The 16,903-nt window shown below is 45.2% G+C and overlaps 1 protein-coding gene across 1 annotated transcript; it reads right to left on the bottom strand.

Moving 5' to 3' along the window:
- Positions 1-10,651: 10,651 nt before the first annotated feature.
- NYX (nyctalopin) lies at positions 10,652-12,986 on the bottom strand. Its single transcript, XM_057317796.1, has 2 exons — positions 12,899-12,986; positions 10,652-12,733 (listed from the first exon to the last, which is right to left on the bottom strand). The coding sequence occupies exons 1-2, from the start codon at positions 12,984-12,986 to the stop codon at positions 11,325-11,327; spliced, it is 1,497 nt and encodes a 498-aa protein (XP_057173779.1). The 3' UTR covers positions 10,652-11,324.
- Positions 12,987-16,903: the final 3,917 nt, after the last annotated feature.

Below are 16,903 nucleotides of genomic sequence, written 5' to 3'. Positions count from 1 at the left end.
CCCTTAACCTTAAAAATCAAGGATGCAAATTTTGGCATTTTTTAAAAGACTTTATTTATATATGTATATGAGAGAAAGAGTGAGTGAGAGAGAGAGAGAGAGAGAGAGCACAAACGGGGGGGAGAGGCAGAGGGACAAGCAGAGCCCCCACTGAGCAGGGAGCCCAACACAGGGCTCCATCCCAGGACCCCAAGATCATGATCTGAGCCAAAGGCAGACCCTCAACTGACTGAGCCACCCAGTCGCCCCAGCATCTTTTTATTAATCGAAGTCTTTTACTGAGATCATTACAGATTTGCATGCAGTTGTAAGAAATAACACAGCGAGATCCCAGAGTGCTTTTCCTAATTACCCCCAATGGTAACATTTTACAAAAGTACAGTGCAATATCACAGCTAGGATACTGACCTTGGTATAGTCAACCCCACCAATCTTATTCAGATTTCCCCAGTTTTATTTGTATTCCTTTGTGTGTAGTGTATTTAGTTCTATACAGTTTTATCACCTGTGTAAGCTCGTGTACGCATTACCAGAGAAGATAAACAATTCCATCACAAGGATAGCTCCTATTGCCCTTTATAACTACACCCACATCTCCCTCAACCCCGTCCCTAACACCGTGCCACCAGTGATCTGTTCTCCACTTTTTTTTTTTTTTTTTTAGAGACGGAAAGGGAGAAGGGGAGAGACAGCATCTTAAAGCAGACTCCACGCTGAGTGCAGAGCCCAATGTGGGGCTCAATCTCACAACCCTGAGATCATGACCTGAGCGGAAATCAAGAGTCAGACCCTTAACCGACTGAGCCACCCAGGCGCCCCGTTTTCTCTCCTTCTAAAATGCTGTCATTTCAAACATCTTATATAAATGGAATCTAACAGTATGTAAACTTTTGAGATTGGCTTTTTTCACTAAGCATAACTCCCTGGAGCTTCTTCCAAGTTGTTTTGTATATCACTAGTTCATTCCTTTTCACTGCTGAGTAGTACTCCTTGCTGTGGTTATACCAGTTTGTTTAACCACTCAACCATTGACAGACATCTGAGCCAGTTCCAGTTTTTAGCTATTATGAATAAAACTACTATGAACATTCATGTACAGGTTTTTGTGTGAACATAATTTTCATTTACTGGGGTGAATGACCAGGAGTACAAACTGCTGGGTTGTATGGCAGCTGAATGTTAATTTTGGAAGAAATTGCCAAACTTTTTCCAGAATGCCTATGCCCTTTTACGTTCCTACTACCTATACATGAGTGACCCAATTTCTCCCCAACCTTGCCAGCATTTGGTACTGTCACTATTTTTTATTTTAGTTATTTTCATAGGTGTATGGTGTTATCTCACTGTGGTTTTAATTTGTGTGTTTCAGATGGCTATTGATGTTGAACATCTTTTCACGTGCTTATTTCCCATCTGTATATCCTCTTCAGCAAAATGTGTGTTCAGGACTTCTGTCCATTTTTTTTTTAAAAAAAAAGTAATCTCTAGGCCCAGCTTGGGGTTCAAACTCACAACACTGAAATCAAGCATCACATGCTCTACTGTCTGAGCCAGCCAGGCACCCCTGCCTTTTTTTTTTAAGATTTTATTTATTTATTTGAGAGAGAGAGCACAAGCAAGGGGAACAGCAGAAGGAGGAGAAGCAGGCTCCCCACTGAGCAGGGAGCCCGATATGGGGCTCGATCCCAGGACCCTGAGATCATGATCTGAGCTGAAGGCAGATGCTTCACCAGGCATTCCACTGCCTTTTTTTTTAAATTGAGGTATAATTGCAATACATTAGTTTCAGGTGTACAATATAATTTGATATATTGCAAAATGATCACCACAATAGATCTGACATCAGTCACCATACATACAGAATTTTTTTCTCGTGATGAGAACTTTTAAGATTTACTCTCTTAGCAACTTTCAAATATGCAATACAGTATTAACTATGGTCGCCATGCTATGCATTACATCCCCAGGACTTATTTATTTTATAATTGGAAATTTGTACCTTTTGATTCTCTTCACCCATTTCACTGACCGTACCCCCCACCCCAAGTCTCTGGCAACTACCAATCTGTTCTCTGTATTTATGTGCTTATTTTTTGTTTTTAGAATCCACATACATGAAGTCATATGATATTTGTCTTTCTTTATTTCACTTAACATCATGCCTTCAAGGTCCATCCATGTTGTCGCAAATGGCAAGATTTCATATATACATTTTCTTTATTCATCCATCAATGAACACTTTAGTTGTTTCCATGTCTTGACTATTGTAAATAATGCTGCAATGAACATGGAGGTGCAGATATCTTTTCAAGTTAGAGTTTTTTTCTTCAGATAAATATCCAGAAGTGGGCTTGCTGGATCATATGATGGCTCTATTTTTAATTTTTTGAGAAACCTCCATACTGTTTTCCATAGTGGCTGCACCAATTTATATTCCCAACAGTGCACAAGTGTTCCTTTTTCTCCACATCCTCACCAACACTTGTTTCTTTTTGATAAGAGCCATTCTGAGAGGTGTGAGGTAATATAGCTCAATGTGGTTTTGATTTGCATTTCCTTGATGATTAGTGACATTGAGCAACTTTTCATGGGTCTATTGGCCATCTGTATCCCTTCTTTGGAAAAATGTCTATTCAGATCCTCTGCCTGTTTTTTAATAAAATTGGGGTGGTTTTGTTTTGTTTGTTTTTTGATTTTGAGTTGTACGAGTTCTTTGTATATTTTGGATACTAGCCCCTTATAAGATATATGATTTGCAAATATTTTCTCCCATTTAGTAGGTTGCCTTTTCGTTTCATTGATGATTTCCTTCGCTGTGCAGAGCTTTTCAATTTGATGTAGCCCTACTTGTTTATTTTTGCTTTTGTTGCCTTTGTTTTGGTGTCAAATTCAAAAACTCATTATTGAGACCAATGTCGAGCTTACTACCCGCTTTCTTCTAGGAGTTTTATGGTTTCAGGTCTTATATTCAAGTCTTTAATCCATTTTGAGTTGATTTTTGTGTATGGTGTTAAGATAGTGGTCCAGTCTCATTCTTTTGCATAATGCTGTGCAGCTTTCCCAGCACCACTTATTAAAGAGATTGTCCTTTCCTCATTGTATATTCTTGCCTTCTTTGTCCTAAATTAATGGACCATATATGCATGGACTTATTTCTGGGCTTTCTATTCTGTTTTGCCCATTTTCTAATTACGCTCTTTATATTTTTACCATTGAGATGTGAAATTCCTTAATAGTGTATGTGGTTTGCAAAGATTTTCTCCCAGGCTGTAGGTTGTCTTTCTATCCTTTTCATACAGGCTCTTGCAGAACAAAACTTTTTAATTTTAAAGAGATACAATTTGTCCATTTTTCCTTCTATGGATTGTCCTTTGGTGTCAAAACTAAGAACCCTTTGCCTAGTCCTAGATTCCAAAGATTTTCTATTTTTTCCCCAAAGTTTGATAATTTCATATTTTACATACAATTCCAAGATTCATTTTGACTTGATTTTTTTTTTTTATAAAGTGTGAGGGTCAGGTCAAAGTTCCTTTTTTTGCCTGTGGATATCCAATTGCTCCAGACCCATTGAAAAGGTCCCTTCCACCATTGAAATGCTTTTGCACTTTTATCAAATATCAGCTGAGCCAATTTGTGTGGGTCAGTTTCCAGGTTCCTATTCTGTTCATTGATCTACGTTTCGATGTTCCTATCTCTGACAATACCACACTGTCTTGATTACTGTAGCTATATAGTAAGACTTAATATCACATGGATTCTTCCCACTTAATTCTTCTTTGTCAAGATGGGTTTAGCTATTCTATGGCCTCTTTCTCTCTGTATAAGTTCAAGAATATACTTGTCTAAATCTACAGATAACTTTGCTGAAATTGTGATAGGAATTACATTACTTCTACAGATCAGTTGGGGAAGAACTGACATCTTTACTATGTTGAGTCTTCCAATGCATAAACACAGTATGTCTCTCCATTTATTTAAATCTTCTCTCTTTTATCAATATTTCATAGAGATGCTGTACATGTTTTGTTTTGTTTTTAAGTAGGCTCTATGCCCAGTGTGGAACCCAATGTGGGGCTGAACTCATGACCCTGAGATCAAGACCTAAGATGAGATCAAGAATTGGAGGCTTAACCCACTCAACCACCCAGGCGCCCCCATGTTTTGTTAAATGTATATGTAAGCATTTCATTTTCTTTGGAATAACTGTAAATGGTATTATTGTGTTTTTAATTTTGGTTTCCATGTGTTCATTGTTAGTGTATAGTAATATAACTGATCTTTTTTAAAGATTTGAGAGAGAGAAAGAGAGAGAGAGAGAGAGAGAGCAGGGGGAGGGGCAAAGGAAGAGGGACAGAGAGAATCTCAAGCGGACTCCCCACTGATGGTGGAGCCCAACGCAGGGCTCTATCTCACAACCCTGAGATCATGACTGAGTCAAAATCAAGAGTCAGAAACGTAATCAACTGAGCCACCCAGGCGCCCTGAAATAAAATTGATTTTTGCGTATTGATCTTGCATCCCGTGATCTTGCTGAATATTATTAGTTCTAGGAATTTTTTTGTGTATTACTTGGAATTTCCTATGTAGAAAATTATATTATTTGCAAATAAGGACAATTTTATTTCTTCCTTTCAAGTATGTATATCTTTTATTTCTTCTTCTTGACTTACTGCCCTAGCTAGAACTCCTAGTACTACACTGAATAAAAGCAGTGAGAGTGCACATCCTCACCTCGTTCCTGATTTTAGGGGAAAGCATTTAGTCCTTCACCAGTAAGTATGATATTAGCTAACAGATGTCTTATAAATGCTTCTTTATCAAGTTCAGGTCATTCCCCCCTGTTTCTAACTTCCTAAGCATTTTAAATCATGAATAGGTATTATATTTTCATCAGATGCTTTTTCTGCACTAATGGGCATGATTATATGATTTTTTGTTTAATTTATCGATATAGTAGATTACATTGATTTTCAAATATTGCAGCAGGCTTGAATACATGGAATAAATCCCACTTGGTGATGGTGATGGTGTACAGTTCTTTTGGAATCTTCTTTCACTCATTTCTTCTGAACTTCAACTATGAGCTTCAGAAGAGAAAAATTCCCAGAGATGAAAAGTATCACATCACTATCTAAAAACAGGGAAGTTTCCTCTGGGTCTAGAGCTTTGAAACCTGGATTCAAATCCCCGTTTCGGCATTTACCAGTCCCGGACCTTTGGCAAGTCACTTAATTCTCAAAACCTCAGTTTCCACATCTGTAAAATGGGGATAACAATGCCTAAGTGAGAGAATTAGATGATGAGGCCCTATCTGGCAATAAGCATTTTAAAGAATTAGAAACATTTCAGAAGGGCAATTATATATAGTATTAGGAACAGGGCACAGAGGTGACATAGCAAAGTTTATCCAACATGATCATAATCCCTATAATCGTTTACCCTTGGGTTTTCTTTTTCTGTTATTAGATGTTTTAATAATAGATATCACCATGAGACACCAAGAGGGTCATTCAAGGATGCTCTCATTATTAGTTATTAACTTATTAAACGAAACAGCCATTAGCGCACTGCAGGCCTCTACAGAACGTCGCTGCAGGGGCCCCACAGTCATTAGCCGCCTGGTCTGCACACACCACTTCACCCTGCCTCTTCGGGCGATCAAAGAGCACCTTGATTCTAATTGCTCAGGTGCTCTTCAAAACCCCCAATCTTACTTCTTTTGATCTAACTAGGTTTTTAAATAGGGTATAAATAAGGCAAGTCTACTTTTTGATGGTGATGCAAGAGAAGAAATTGGCTGGGAGAAGAAGAATCAACAAACGAAATGGAGTCCTGCACTTTGCCTCCAACCCCACGCTCTTTGAAACCAAGTAAGGAATCAAATTGATCTATGACACTGGCTTATAGATATTCATGATCATGACCCATGGTGACAGATACATTTTTATGCATGTTTTATGTGTATTGTATTGTGTTCTGGGGCATGCCCACACAAACAAATAACTCAAGCCAAAGTTTAATGAAATAATACTTTTGTTACTATCAGTGATACATGCTAAAGTCTCCACATCAACTTTGTCAGTATTATTTAATGCTGGTTGCCACTACCAATGCCATGACCTAGTGAATGGATCCAGAGTGAACCACGAGTGGACCTTGGCCATGAGGTCATATATGCCCCAAAAGAACTGCTTAGGCTGCTGGGAACCACAGAGATAAGCCCTCCATAGATCTCCCAGCAGGTTGGTGTCTCAGTCTGGCTGAACAAAAACTCTTCTTTTCTCTTCTCAGGATCACAGATGTAAAAGTCCGCAACATTTCAAGGGAACTCCCTTGAAAATGGCAAATGTTTGCCTAAGTGCTCCTAAATTTTCTGGGGCGCCTGGGTGGCACAGCGGTTAAGCGTCTGCCTTCGGCTCAGGGCGTGATCCCGGCGTTATGGGATCGAGCCCCACATCAGGCTCCTCCGCTGGGAGCCTGCTTCTTCCTCTCCCACTCCCCCTGCTTGTGTTCCCTCTCTCGCTGGCTGTCTCTCTCTCTGTCAAATAAATAAATAAAATCAATCAATCAATCAATGCTCCTGAATTTTCTGTGCCTGGAACACAGAAGGCATATAAGTAACGTTCATTGAGCAGCTGAAGTTGGCTAGGCACGCGGTGGAGGGGTCCGTGTTTCATGGCCACAGGGAGACAGATGCTAAAGTGTTCTTTAGACCAGAGGCCGTTTATGACTCCTTCTCTGATCAGCCCAGCCCCATGAGTGGGGGGGTAGGGAGAGATCCAGTTATTACTGCTGCCTAAACCATAAAAATACCACCCCTCCCCGGTATGACTCTTACCCCCCTCAGCCTTTCCTGACCACACTGGCAGACATGGAGCTTTTCTGGAACCCAGAAAAATTTAACGTCACCAGCAGTTTCTGGCCCCTGGAATGGAGGCTTGGGCGGGCCTCTAGGACCGACTGTCCTCTGCTCTGTGAAGCCATCAGGCCCAGTGCAAATAGAAAGGCAGGGCCCAGCCCCTCACTCTTGGGGGGCAAACCTGAACACAATCTCAAAGAGGGAAGTGAAGAGTCCTATTTCAGAACAGAAAAAGGGAGTATCTTTCAGGATAAACAAAAAACGAAACACTGGTGTATATATAACACTTAAAAAGGAGGGGACTGTTGTATCTTTTATCAGAGCTCTGTTTCCCAGTCTCCCATATGTGGGGGTTTTTTGGAGAGAAATGTGACTTTGCTCTGTACAACTTTAGGTTAACGGTGTCCCCAGAACTGTCGTCTGTTCTTTTGGAGCTCTGAGCCACAGTTTCAAGCCCCATGGCGCTGGGGTGAAGAAAGGACTGGTGGGGGTGGGTGCACTGAAGATCCGGACGTGACTAGCCCCTTCAGCTCTGTCGGCCCCCACTGTGGAACTGTGTGTGGCATCTTACGGGGAGTGCTGCAGAGGGCAAGGCTGGTCACTATCTGTAGAGTGAGGAGGTGGGCCTTACGCTGAGGAACAAGAAAAGAAGAGTCCTCCCTGGGAGTTTGGTCTCAGAAACACAGCAAAGCCTGGGCATTTCCGGGGGGGAGGGGGCGGATGGGAAGAAATTAAGCCAGCCCAGCCACATGGGTCCCTGAGGGGTTTCAGGTCTGCGGATTCCGCCAAAAGCCACATTCAACTCTTCCATTATACCCAACCCTTTGGAAAAGCCTCCTTTACTTTTGTCCTGTAAGGGGTTCAGGGGGAGAACCTAAGCTGTCCTTTGGCCAGAGGACTGAAGGGGAGAATAGGGTCCCCTTCCTCCCAGTCAGGGTGAAGCTGGCAGAGGAAGCCAATGGCCAAGGACAGCTGTACCCTGCAGACAAGTTTCCGCTAGAAGGCAACATTCTGGTGGCCTGACACGGAGGTGGGGGGATGGGGGCTTTGATCATCCTCATGAAACCCTGGCAGGGAGACCTCTTAGGAATAGCCAGGGAGCTTGCTGAGAGGGAATTTTCCAAAGATCGAGCTTCCAAAGGTTTGAAAACTGTAAGTTGAGTGTTTGTGTGTCTCTATATTTCCTCTCCCCTTTCTCGAAAGAACCGATTCAATTGAGGCCACAGCTTCCTACTGGCTAGAGCAAATATTGTGTTCAAAGCCTAGCTGGGGTGCCTGGAGGAGACAAAGACTGAGGCTACTGGCTTGCCTGCCAGATTTCCCCCTTGAGCCTCTATTTCTTCCGACAGTTCTGAGAAGTCCAGGCTTGACTCTATCAGGTGAGCTGCCTGGAGCTGCTCTGGAGCATTACTCGTGTTCATCAACATTCCCAGTTCTCCTTTCCCTCCGGGCACACAGGAGGACCACACTTCCCTGCCTGGGGGAGGTTAAGTGTGGCTGTGTCACATTTTTGGCCAATGAAGGGTGAGAAGTGACACAAGTCACAACTGGCTAGAAACGTCTGAGAGAGATGCATGCTTCTCCCAAGCTTTCCTTCTCTGCTGCGGCAAACCCTAGAGCTTGTGTTTGGATAACAGTGTCCGAAAACAACAGATCCCTCATCAGCTTGGGTGCCTGACTGCCTACAAGGGGCAGAGCGCCTAAGCCCATGTGGAACATGCGCATAAGCGAGAAATAACCCTCGGGAAACCACTGGAGTTTGGGGACTGTTTGTGACCACAGCGTAAAATGGATTTCTCAAGGTACTATTAGCCAGTGATGGGGGGGGGGGGCTTAATGAACTCAACACTGGGAACTCCACTGCCTGTTCTCTCATGAAAGCTCATAATGGCCACAATTCACCAGGAACCCGTTCCAGGCGACTCTGGATCTGTTTGGCAGTTAGCAACTCCCATGTTCCCAGAATTCTACTGGGCTGGGTAGTTCTATAAAATCTGTCGCCCCGGAGGCTGTTCCAGTGTTGATACTTGTTCAAAAACATTCAGTCAAACAAATGTTCATTAAAAAGCTGGCCATCTAACCACCAGGCAGAATTGGAGCAGCAGAATTGAGGCTGACTCTCGGGAACGGGGTCCAAATGAAAGGAAGGACATTCCTCCCGAGACGGCATCTTGTTCCTCAGTAACATGGGTTACACGTCTGCCGCGGACTTCCATGGTAACCCAAACGCACAGATCTGGTCTCCAGGATTCCTGTGATCCTTCCTCAGTTACCATGGCCACAACACACAGTTTGAACAAACAACACTTCTGACCTCATCTGGTTCTCACATTTGAAAAGTAAGACATTTGGAGAACAAACTCATTTTAAAACATTAAAGTCAATCGGCGGATTTGGAAGTTTGAGTATTGTGATCAAACGAATACAAGGAACATTTTTTCCACTCCGAGGAAAAAGAACGACTGCCTGTCAAAAAAATCATTTTGACAACCGTTGAAATTTCAAGACAGAATATATTTTAAATAGTAGTACTCTATCAATGAGAACGTTCCTGATAGGAAATACATGCTGTGGCTTTTAGGGGTGAAGGGCTGTGATGTTTACAACTAACTCAAACTATATACGGCAAATACAGTAAAATGGGAACAACCAGGAAACCGAGGTGAATAGCCAAAGCCTTCACTCTACTATCCTTGCAACTTTCCTGTAGGTTCCTTTTCAAAATGAAGCGTTTCAAAAAATCATGCATGCTCCAGATTAGTGACTTTCAAACTTCAACAATAGCCCACAATAAAATATAAATTGTACGCAGTGACCCAGACATAACATACACACATAGACATATCATCTGAACAAATGCATACAAATTCAATAAAGTTTCACAAAACAATACCTGTTAACGTGTAAGACTCTGTGACTTTTCTGTTCCATCTTGGTTTTTTTTAAATGCTGGTTGTGACCTGTTGAGGTGATTGACCGCGAACGGTCACAACCCATTTGAACACTCCTACCCTCAGAGGTGCTTTCTGCAACATTTCTGATATTTAGTATGACCTAGAGACAAAGAAGAAGTACTATCACCATGAAGACCTGACAGCTTCGCACACCCTTAATTATGTGGGCTTTGAAAACCCAGCTCTTCAAACATAGAGGCATTCAGGACATTAAAACTTGAGATTCCGAGGGCAACCCTGTTGGGACCCCTCTCGCTCATGGAGAGCTTTTTCTGTATCCTCACTTTAAAAACCCCTATCGCTTTACTCACCAAAAAAACAAAAAACCTATGAATTTTGAGCATGTTGACAAATGCAGTCATCGTTACTTGTGTGTGGACAAGTGTGTGAGCAAGTCTTTAGGAGACATACAGAATTTGTTTTGGCACCCAGGCCTAGGGGCTTACAGTTGGCCAACTCCCACCCTGGGAAATCTCTGTGGCCCCCTTCCCAGCTACTGGCTGCCTCCTCGCCTCCTGGCCATTAGTCAGCCCCAAAGTGTGCCACCCATAATAATGTCTGCACCTAATGGGATCATCCAGGCTGGAGACTCCCTGCCCTGCTAACAGCATCTCTGTCTTCCCGACACTCTTCCCACGAAACCTAAGAAAAGAGGATTTTGTGGCCTCCCTGGAGAGTCATAATGCATGTTTGCATATGAAAGACTCTAAAAAATCTTGCAGTAAAGAAACTTGTTTAACTTTTTTTTTTAATCTTAGGAATTTACACACTTATTTGTACACGGAAAACCCCATCCCCCCTTTTCCCTACCCTGCCCTAAAGTTGCTTTGTGGCTAAGGCCGCCCCTGGGAAATAACTGTGGAGTAAGTGAAATGGATCTTTGGTTTCAATGCCTCCTAACATATTCCAGACCCCAGGAACCACCACCAACCCCTTGGGTCTAAGTTCCTCTCACATCCCCCTTCTCTCCTGTTCTGTCCATCTTCCTGGACTCCAGTGTCCTGTGCCCCTGGGTGAGAGGGAGGGCAATTGTGGTAGAAAACAAAGGGACTGGGCTTACTGGGCTGTCCCACCAGGAAAACTGGCACAGTTCTTAGTACTTAGCCACTGGACTGACTCTAATTCAGGCACTGCAGTCTCTGTTTCCTGGAAGATGGGGGCAAGGGATGGGGATAGAGCCCTGTAGCCCCAGGAGCTTCCAGTTCCTAATCTTCTCACTGGAGGGCCCATGTTCACTGTTTCTTCTCTTCTCTAATTGATGCCCGCGTGACATGAGCAGAAATCCATTCCTTTCCCCACCTCCACCCCATCCCCAGCGTGGCATTGCCCAGGGTTCTCCTCTTCCTAGGGCCGTTTCTGAAAGTAAACCGTCCCTTCCATTCTGGGCTGGAATTTTCACCACCTGCCCGCATCCTGCTGGCCTCTCGCCCCACCACAAACACCCTCAAGGCCAGTTAACTACGCTTTCCCCCACCGGCCAAGGTAATCTGGGCTAACCCAGTGAGGCAAGGTCAGTTCACGTGTAGGACAAACACCACGCGCTGGGCCACGCTGAGCAGGAGACCAGGGCCGAGGAGAAACCGGGTGCTGTGGCCCGAGACAACCACCCCAGCGGAGAAAAGGCTGTCAGACAGGGAGGAGTTGAGCGGCCCCTCAGTGGCGTTGGCCACCTCCTCCAGTGGGACCCTCGGGGCCAGCAGCTTGGAGAGGAGGCTGCTGAACCTACTCACGGTGGTAGCCTCTGGCTCTGGGGACGGGCCTGGACTGGATGCAGTGAAGTTCAGCTCCTCGGGGTCCACACAGAGGCCGTCGGAAGAGCGCCCAAAGGCCACCTGGCTGAGGTCCAGGCCGGCCACGGAGCCCGGGGCGGCGCACGGCACGTCAGACACGCGCCCGGAGCTCTCCATCCAGTCCCGCAGCCACTCCAGGCGGCAGTCACAGCGCCACGGGTTGCGGAAGAGAAAGAGGCGGCCCAGGAAGAAGCCAGGCTGGAAGGCGGCCCAGGCCAGCACAGTGAGGTGGTTGCCATTGAGGTGCAGAGCGAGGAGGCCCGAGAGATTCTGGAAGGCGCCCTCCTCCACGAAGGCAATGCTGTTGCGGTCCAGGTAGAGCAGCTCAAGCTCTGCCAGGTCAGCGAACCAGGCGCGCGCCACGAGGCCCAGCGCGTTGCCGCCCAGGTTGAGCGTGCGCAGGCGGCGCAGGCCTACAAAGGCTCCGGCGGGCAGCTCGGCCAGCAGGTTGTCGTTGAGCAGCAGGTGCTCCAGGGCGCCGCAGTCGCGAAAGGCGCCTGCATGCACAGCGCGGACGCGGTTGGCCTGCAGGCTGAGCGAGCGCAGGCGCCTCATGCCCTGCAGCGAGCTGGAGGCTACCGCCTCGATGCGGCTGCGCTCCAGGTGCGCGTGCGTCAGGTTGGCCAGGCCGCGCAGCGCGCCGGGCACGCGGCGGAAGAGGTTGTCGAAGGCGGCGAGCTCGCGCAGGGCGGGTAGCTCGGCCAGGAGGCGCTCGGGCACGGTGAAGAGGCGGCAGGAGGCCAGGTCGAGGCGGCGGAGGCGGCTGAGTGCGGCGAAGGTGCGAGCGTGCAGGTAGCGCAGCTCACCATTGTGCGCCAGGCGCAGCTCGGCCAGGCGCGGCAGGCCCTTGAAGGCGCCGGGCGTGATGAAGGACAGGTTGTTGTGGCGCAGCGACAGGCGGCGCAGCGACGGCAGCGTGCCGAAGGCCCGCTCGCCCAGGAAGCGCAGGCCGTTCCGGTCCAGGTCGATGGAGGCCGCCTCGCACGGGAACTCGGCCGGCACCCGCAGGAGACCGGCGCGGTCACAGCGTACGGAGCAGCCGCGCTCCGTGCTGCCGCAGGCGCAGGCAGCGGGGCAGGTGCGCGTGCAGGCCTCCTCGGCCCAGACACTGGGCAGGCCGAAGACCACCGCTGGGAGGTGGGGAGGGGGGAGAGAAGACAGAAAAGGAACAGCCGTCAGCCTAAGGGTGGTCCCAGTGAAGTCCTACTTGTCCACGTCGCAGGACTGCCCTCCACCAAGTTCTCATCCTCCTGCACAACCACGCCCTCCAAGTGGCCTCCTTCCAGCTCCTAGACCTTTCGCACGCAGGTTTCCCACCCAGGCCGCCCTCCCCTTTGCTTCCCGGTTATATTCACAGGCAAAATCCAGCTGGGATTCCGGCATCTGACCCAATCCTAAACACCCTCCTGCCTGTAACATCACTTGATGCTCTCCTAGAATTCGGCCTAGAGGGATCACTGCATGCATAGGGGGGCCTGGAGGGCATCACCGTGGCCTGTGCTCTAGTCCTGCGCTGCCCAATACTGTAGTCACTAGCTACATGTGGCTATTGAGCATTTGAAATGTGGCTAGCCTGAATTGAGATATGCTGGAAGGGTAAAATACACACCAGCTCTCAAAGACTTAGTACCAAAAAAAAAAAAAAAAGGTATATTTTCTCAACATTAACTCTTACATTGATTACATGTTGAAATGATATTTTAGATCTGTTGGATTAACTAAAATATTAAAATTAATGTCAACTGTTTCTTTTTCCATTTTTAATGGGGCTACTTAGAAAATTTAAACATTTGTGGCTTGCATTCTATTTTTATTGGTGCTGCTCTAGTCCCTCCCGCTGTAAGAATTCAATTCCTGAAAACTCCCCCATTGAGGAAATTAAGCCTCATGAAGAAGAGAGAATTAGGGAACAGGAGGTAGGGCAAGAAAGAAAACCCTGTCAATCTCTTTTTTTTTAAACAATCACTACATTTAAGCCATAAGGACAGCATTCTAAATTAACAATGACCTGCTGACACATCTCAAAAAAATAATTGTGGACACTGTGGAGTTAATTTTCATTCACCAGCCCTTTTCCTCTAGAGACTTTTATACATCATCACAGGAAAGAATGGTGCTTATAAATTAATTTTGTTCTGAGCATATGAACGGAGAATCAGATAAAGACTTCAAAAGCCCTCCAGGAGGCATGCCACCTGCAGCAAAACAGAATGGTAGCCAGAGGTCCCAACCCCCATCTCGAGTTCCAATGGAAAGGGCAGCACGGAAGATGCACAAGTTTTATTTTCTGGCCAGGAGCAGCTCGTAGGTGGAGTGTGCTCCATCTGAAATTCCTGCAGAGTCACAAAGGTACCCAGATGTAAACCTGACCACTGATACTCATAATTTCTAGCCCTCCTCAGCAGTACTCCCAAATTTGTAGCAAACATCCCTGACCTACCATTCAGTCCCTCCCACTGTGTACACATTACCCTGCTTTGCGGGTGGGAGCCCTCGTAGGCACCTGAAGGTGTGGCCACATAAGGAGTGTGCAGAATATGCTTGCCGCTGGCTCTGTGGCTTTGTTCAGCTTCCAGTGTCTTCAGTACATTTGTTGTGGACACTGCATGTTTTTTCAGCTGCTAGGAAGGGGTTCAGCTTTTTCAGACTTGGCTGGAAAACACTCAGCCCTTTGAGCAAGCCTTCTGTTGTAAACTATAGCTAGTTAAACATTCTGTTGTTACAGAGGCTTGACTTAGCTCTAACGTCTCCCTAAGAACTGTGAACTAGACACCAAGCTTCCAGCAAGGTTCTTGGACCCTGTGCTGAGCTTGACTGTAAACGGGGCAGCAGTTGGGCTAGGGAGACACCCTTTTAGAGAGACAGAGCCAAGAATATAACCTTAACTCCAGGCGTCAGCGGACAGGGGTGGGACCCTTTTCTATCAACTCTTCCAACTGGGTCAAGTAGAAGACATCAGATTTCCTTACAAATAGTCCTTCATTCTACTCTCTTCTCCTTTTTAATTAAGAGAAGTGCACTCTCAACCATATGACTCATGTTTCTACTACACAAGAGCTAACATTGTTCCAGGCACACTAAATGTTTGCAGAATTAAATGGAATTGATGCCTTCCTCTGTAATGATTCCTCCTGGAGGATGTCATTTATTTAAAAAAAAAAAAAAACTCTTTGTCGAGGAATTCCTGGGATTATGACAGGGATTAGTTAATAAAATGGAACTGCCAATTTTTCTAAAACACATGCAACAGGGGTGGGAGTGAAGTTTTTATTGTGTATCCTTTTTATCTTTTAAATGTTGAACCATGTGAATGTATTCCCTATTTCAGAAAACAGGTTAAGATTTATTTTAAACTTTTTTTTAAGATTTTTTATTTAGTTATTTGACAGAGAGAGACAGCGAGAGAGGGAACACAAGCAAGGGGAGTGTGAGAATGAGAAGCAGGCTTCCCTCGGAGCAGGGAGCCCTATGCGGGGCTCAATCCCAGGACCCTGGGATCATGACCTGAGCCGAAGGCAGACGCTTAACAGCTGAGCCACCCAGGCACCCCAAGATTTATTTTAAACTTTAAACACTCAAGATGTTGTCACTATTAGAGACCTATTTTTCTTTCTTTTTTTTTTTAAGATTTTGTTTATTTATTTGACAGAGAGAAAGAGACAGAGAGAGAGGGAACACAAGCAGGGGGAGTGGGAGAGGAAGAAGCAGGCTCCCAGCAGAGCAGGGAGCCCGATGCAGGGCTCCATCCCAGGGCTCTGGGATCACGCCCTGAGCCGAAAGCAGACGCTTAATGACTGAGCCACCCAGGCGCCCCTAAAGACCTCTTTTCAACCTCTGAAACTTTAAGAGCCATTAGGAATTACTAATTTACTGGATTACTTAGTGAAATTTAAATTAAATCAAGTAAATTCTCAGAACAGACAACCAAAATCCAGTATTGGTTTACCCAATATGAAGACTAAGTATATGTCTAATTCAGAGAAGCAGGGCACTAAAACAAAATTTTAAAAAAATAACAAGCTATTTGGGTGAGTTCTCTTGCAGGAATGGCACAGTAGCTTGTATCAGACTAACATTCCTGCCAATAGCTAGTGTAAACTCTGAAAAAATATTTAAAGAAAAAATGTTTGAAGGCACTGAAGAGGAACCTAAATAGGCAACCAGAGTAAATACAACCCTTAAAAGAAGAGAAGCTGGGGCACCTGGGTGGCTCAGGCAGTTAAACATCCAACTCTTAATTTCTTGATTTCAGCTCAGGTCATGATCTCAGAGTTGTGAAATCAAGCCCCCCGGTCGGGCTCCACGCTGGACATGGAGTCTGCTTAAGATTCTCTATCTCCCTCTCCCTCTGCCCCCCCCTTCCCTCTCTAAAAAAATAAGAGAGGCAAACTAGGTGAAGACACATTTATCTGACTTTTTCTCTTATACCTGAATAACACTGTGTGTTAACTTCATTATAAAAATGAAAATGAAACTGGCTTTTTCTCTCAGGGCATATTCAAGTCCGTGCTGCAGATAGGGAGTAGAGCTCAAGCAGAGAGGAAGAGTCTTATCACGCTGACACGTTAGAAGTCAGAGTATTATAGCTGCCACAGTGGCTGGAAATTGAAGAGGGAAAACGTGGAAAAGAAGGAGCCACAAAATTGACATACAGAGTCCCCTTAGGGGGACTCAAACAAATCCTTGTTTGAGTCCTAAAGTGTATATATGTGGGGTGACTCCAAGGAGCCAAGAACTGAAGGCCGAACGCACCAACCAAAGATTTCAACAACTTCCCAGTAATGGGAGACAGATAAAGAGTTCAAAGTCCACCAAGTTAAAAGGACTTATAAAATACCTCCGGCTTTCCATGGAAACCCCAGAGGGCCACACCTTAGGAGTAAAGACCATTTCCCAGGACAAAGGGCAAACTGAACTAGGCCTACCCTAACAAAGCCTAAAACTAAACCTCCCCAGTATCAAGGTGACCTACCAGTAATTTAAGTGAATGCCATACAAAATTCAACACTCTTCAAAGGAAGATATAGAATCTAGAATTCCTTATAACTACTATCTATGATATCTTGTATACAGTCAAATAATACTAGATATGTGAAGAAGTAGCAAAACATGACACTTATCAAAAGGAAAAAAAAAAGTAGTTAACAGAGGCAGACCCAAAGACTGCCCAGATGTTGGAATTACCAAACAAGGATTAACTATAAATATGTTAAGGAATTTACAGGAAAAGATGGATATAATGGGTGAAGACATGGAGAATTTGAATTTTAGAAGAGATAGGGAAACTAAAAATGAGCCCA

Source organism: Ursus arctos, chromosome X, assembly GCF_023065955.2.
Source record: "Ursus arctos isolate Adak ecotype North America chromosome X, UrsArc2.0, whole genome shotgun sequence".
NCBI lineage: Eukaryota > Metazoa > Chordata > Mammalia > Carnivora > Ursidae > Ursus > Ursus arctos.
Note: the sequence above shows the minus strand (reverse complement) of the source record. Positions and strands in the feature narration are given on the sequence as shown.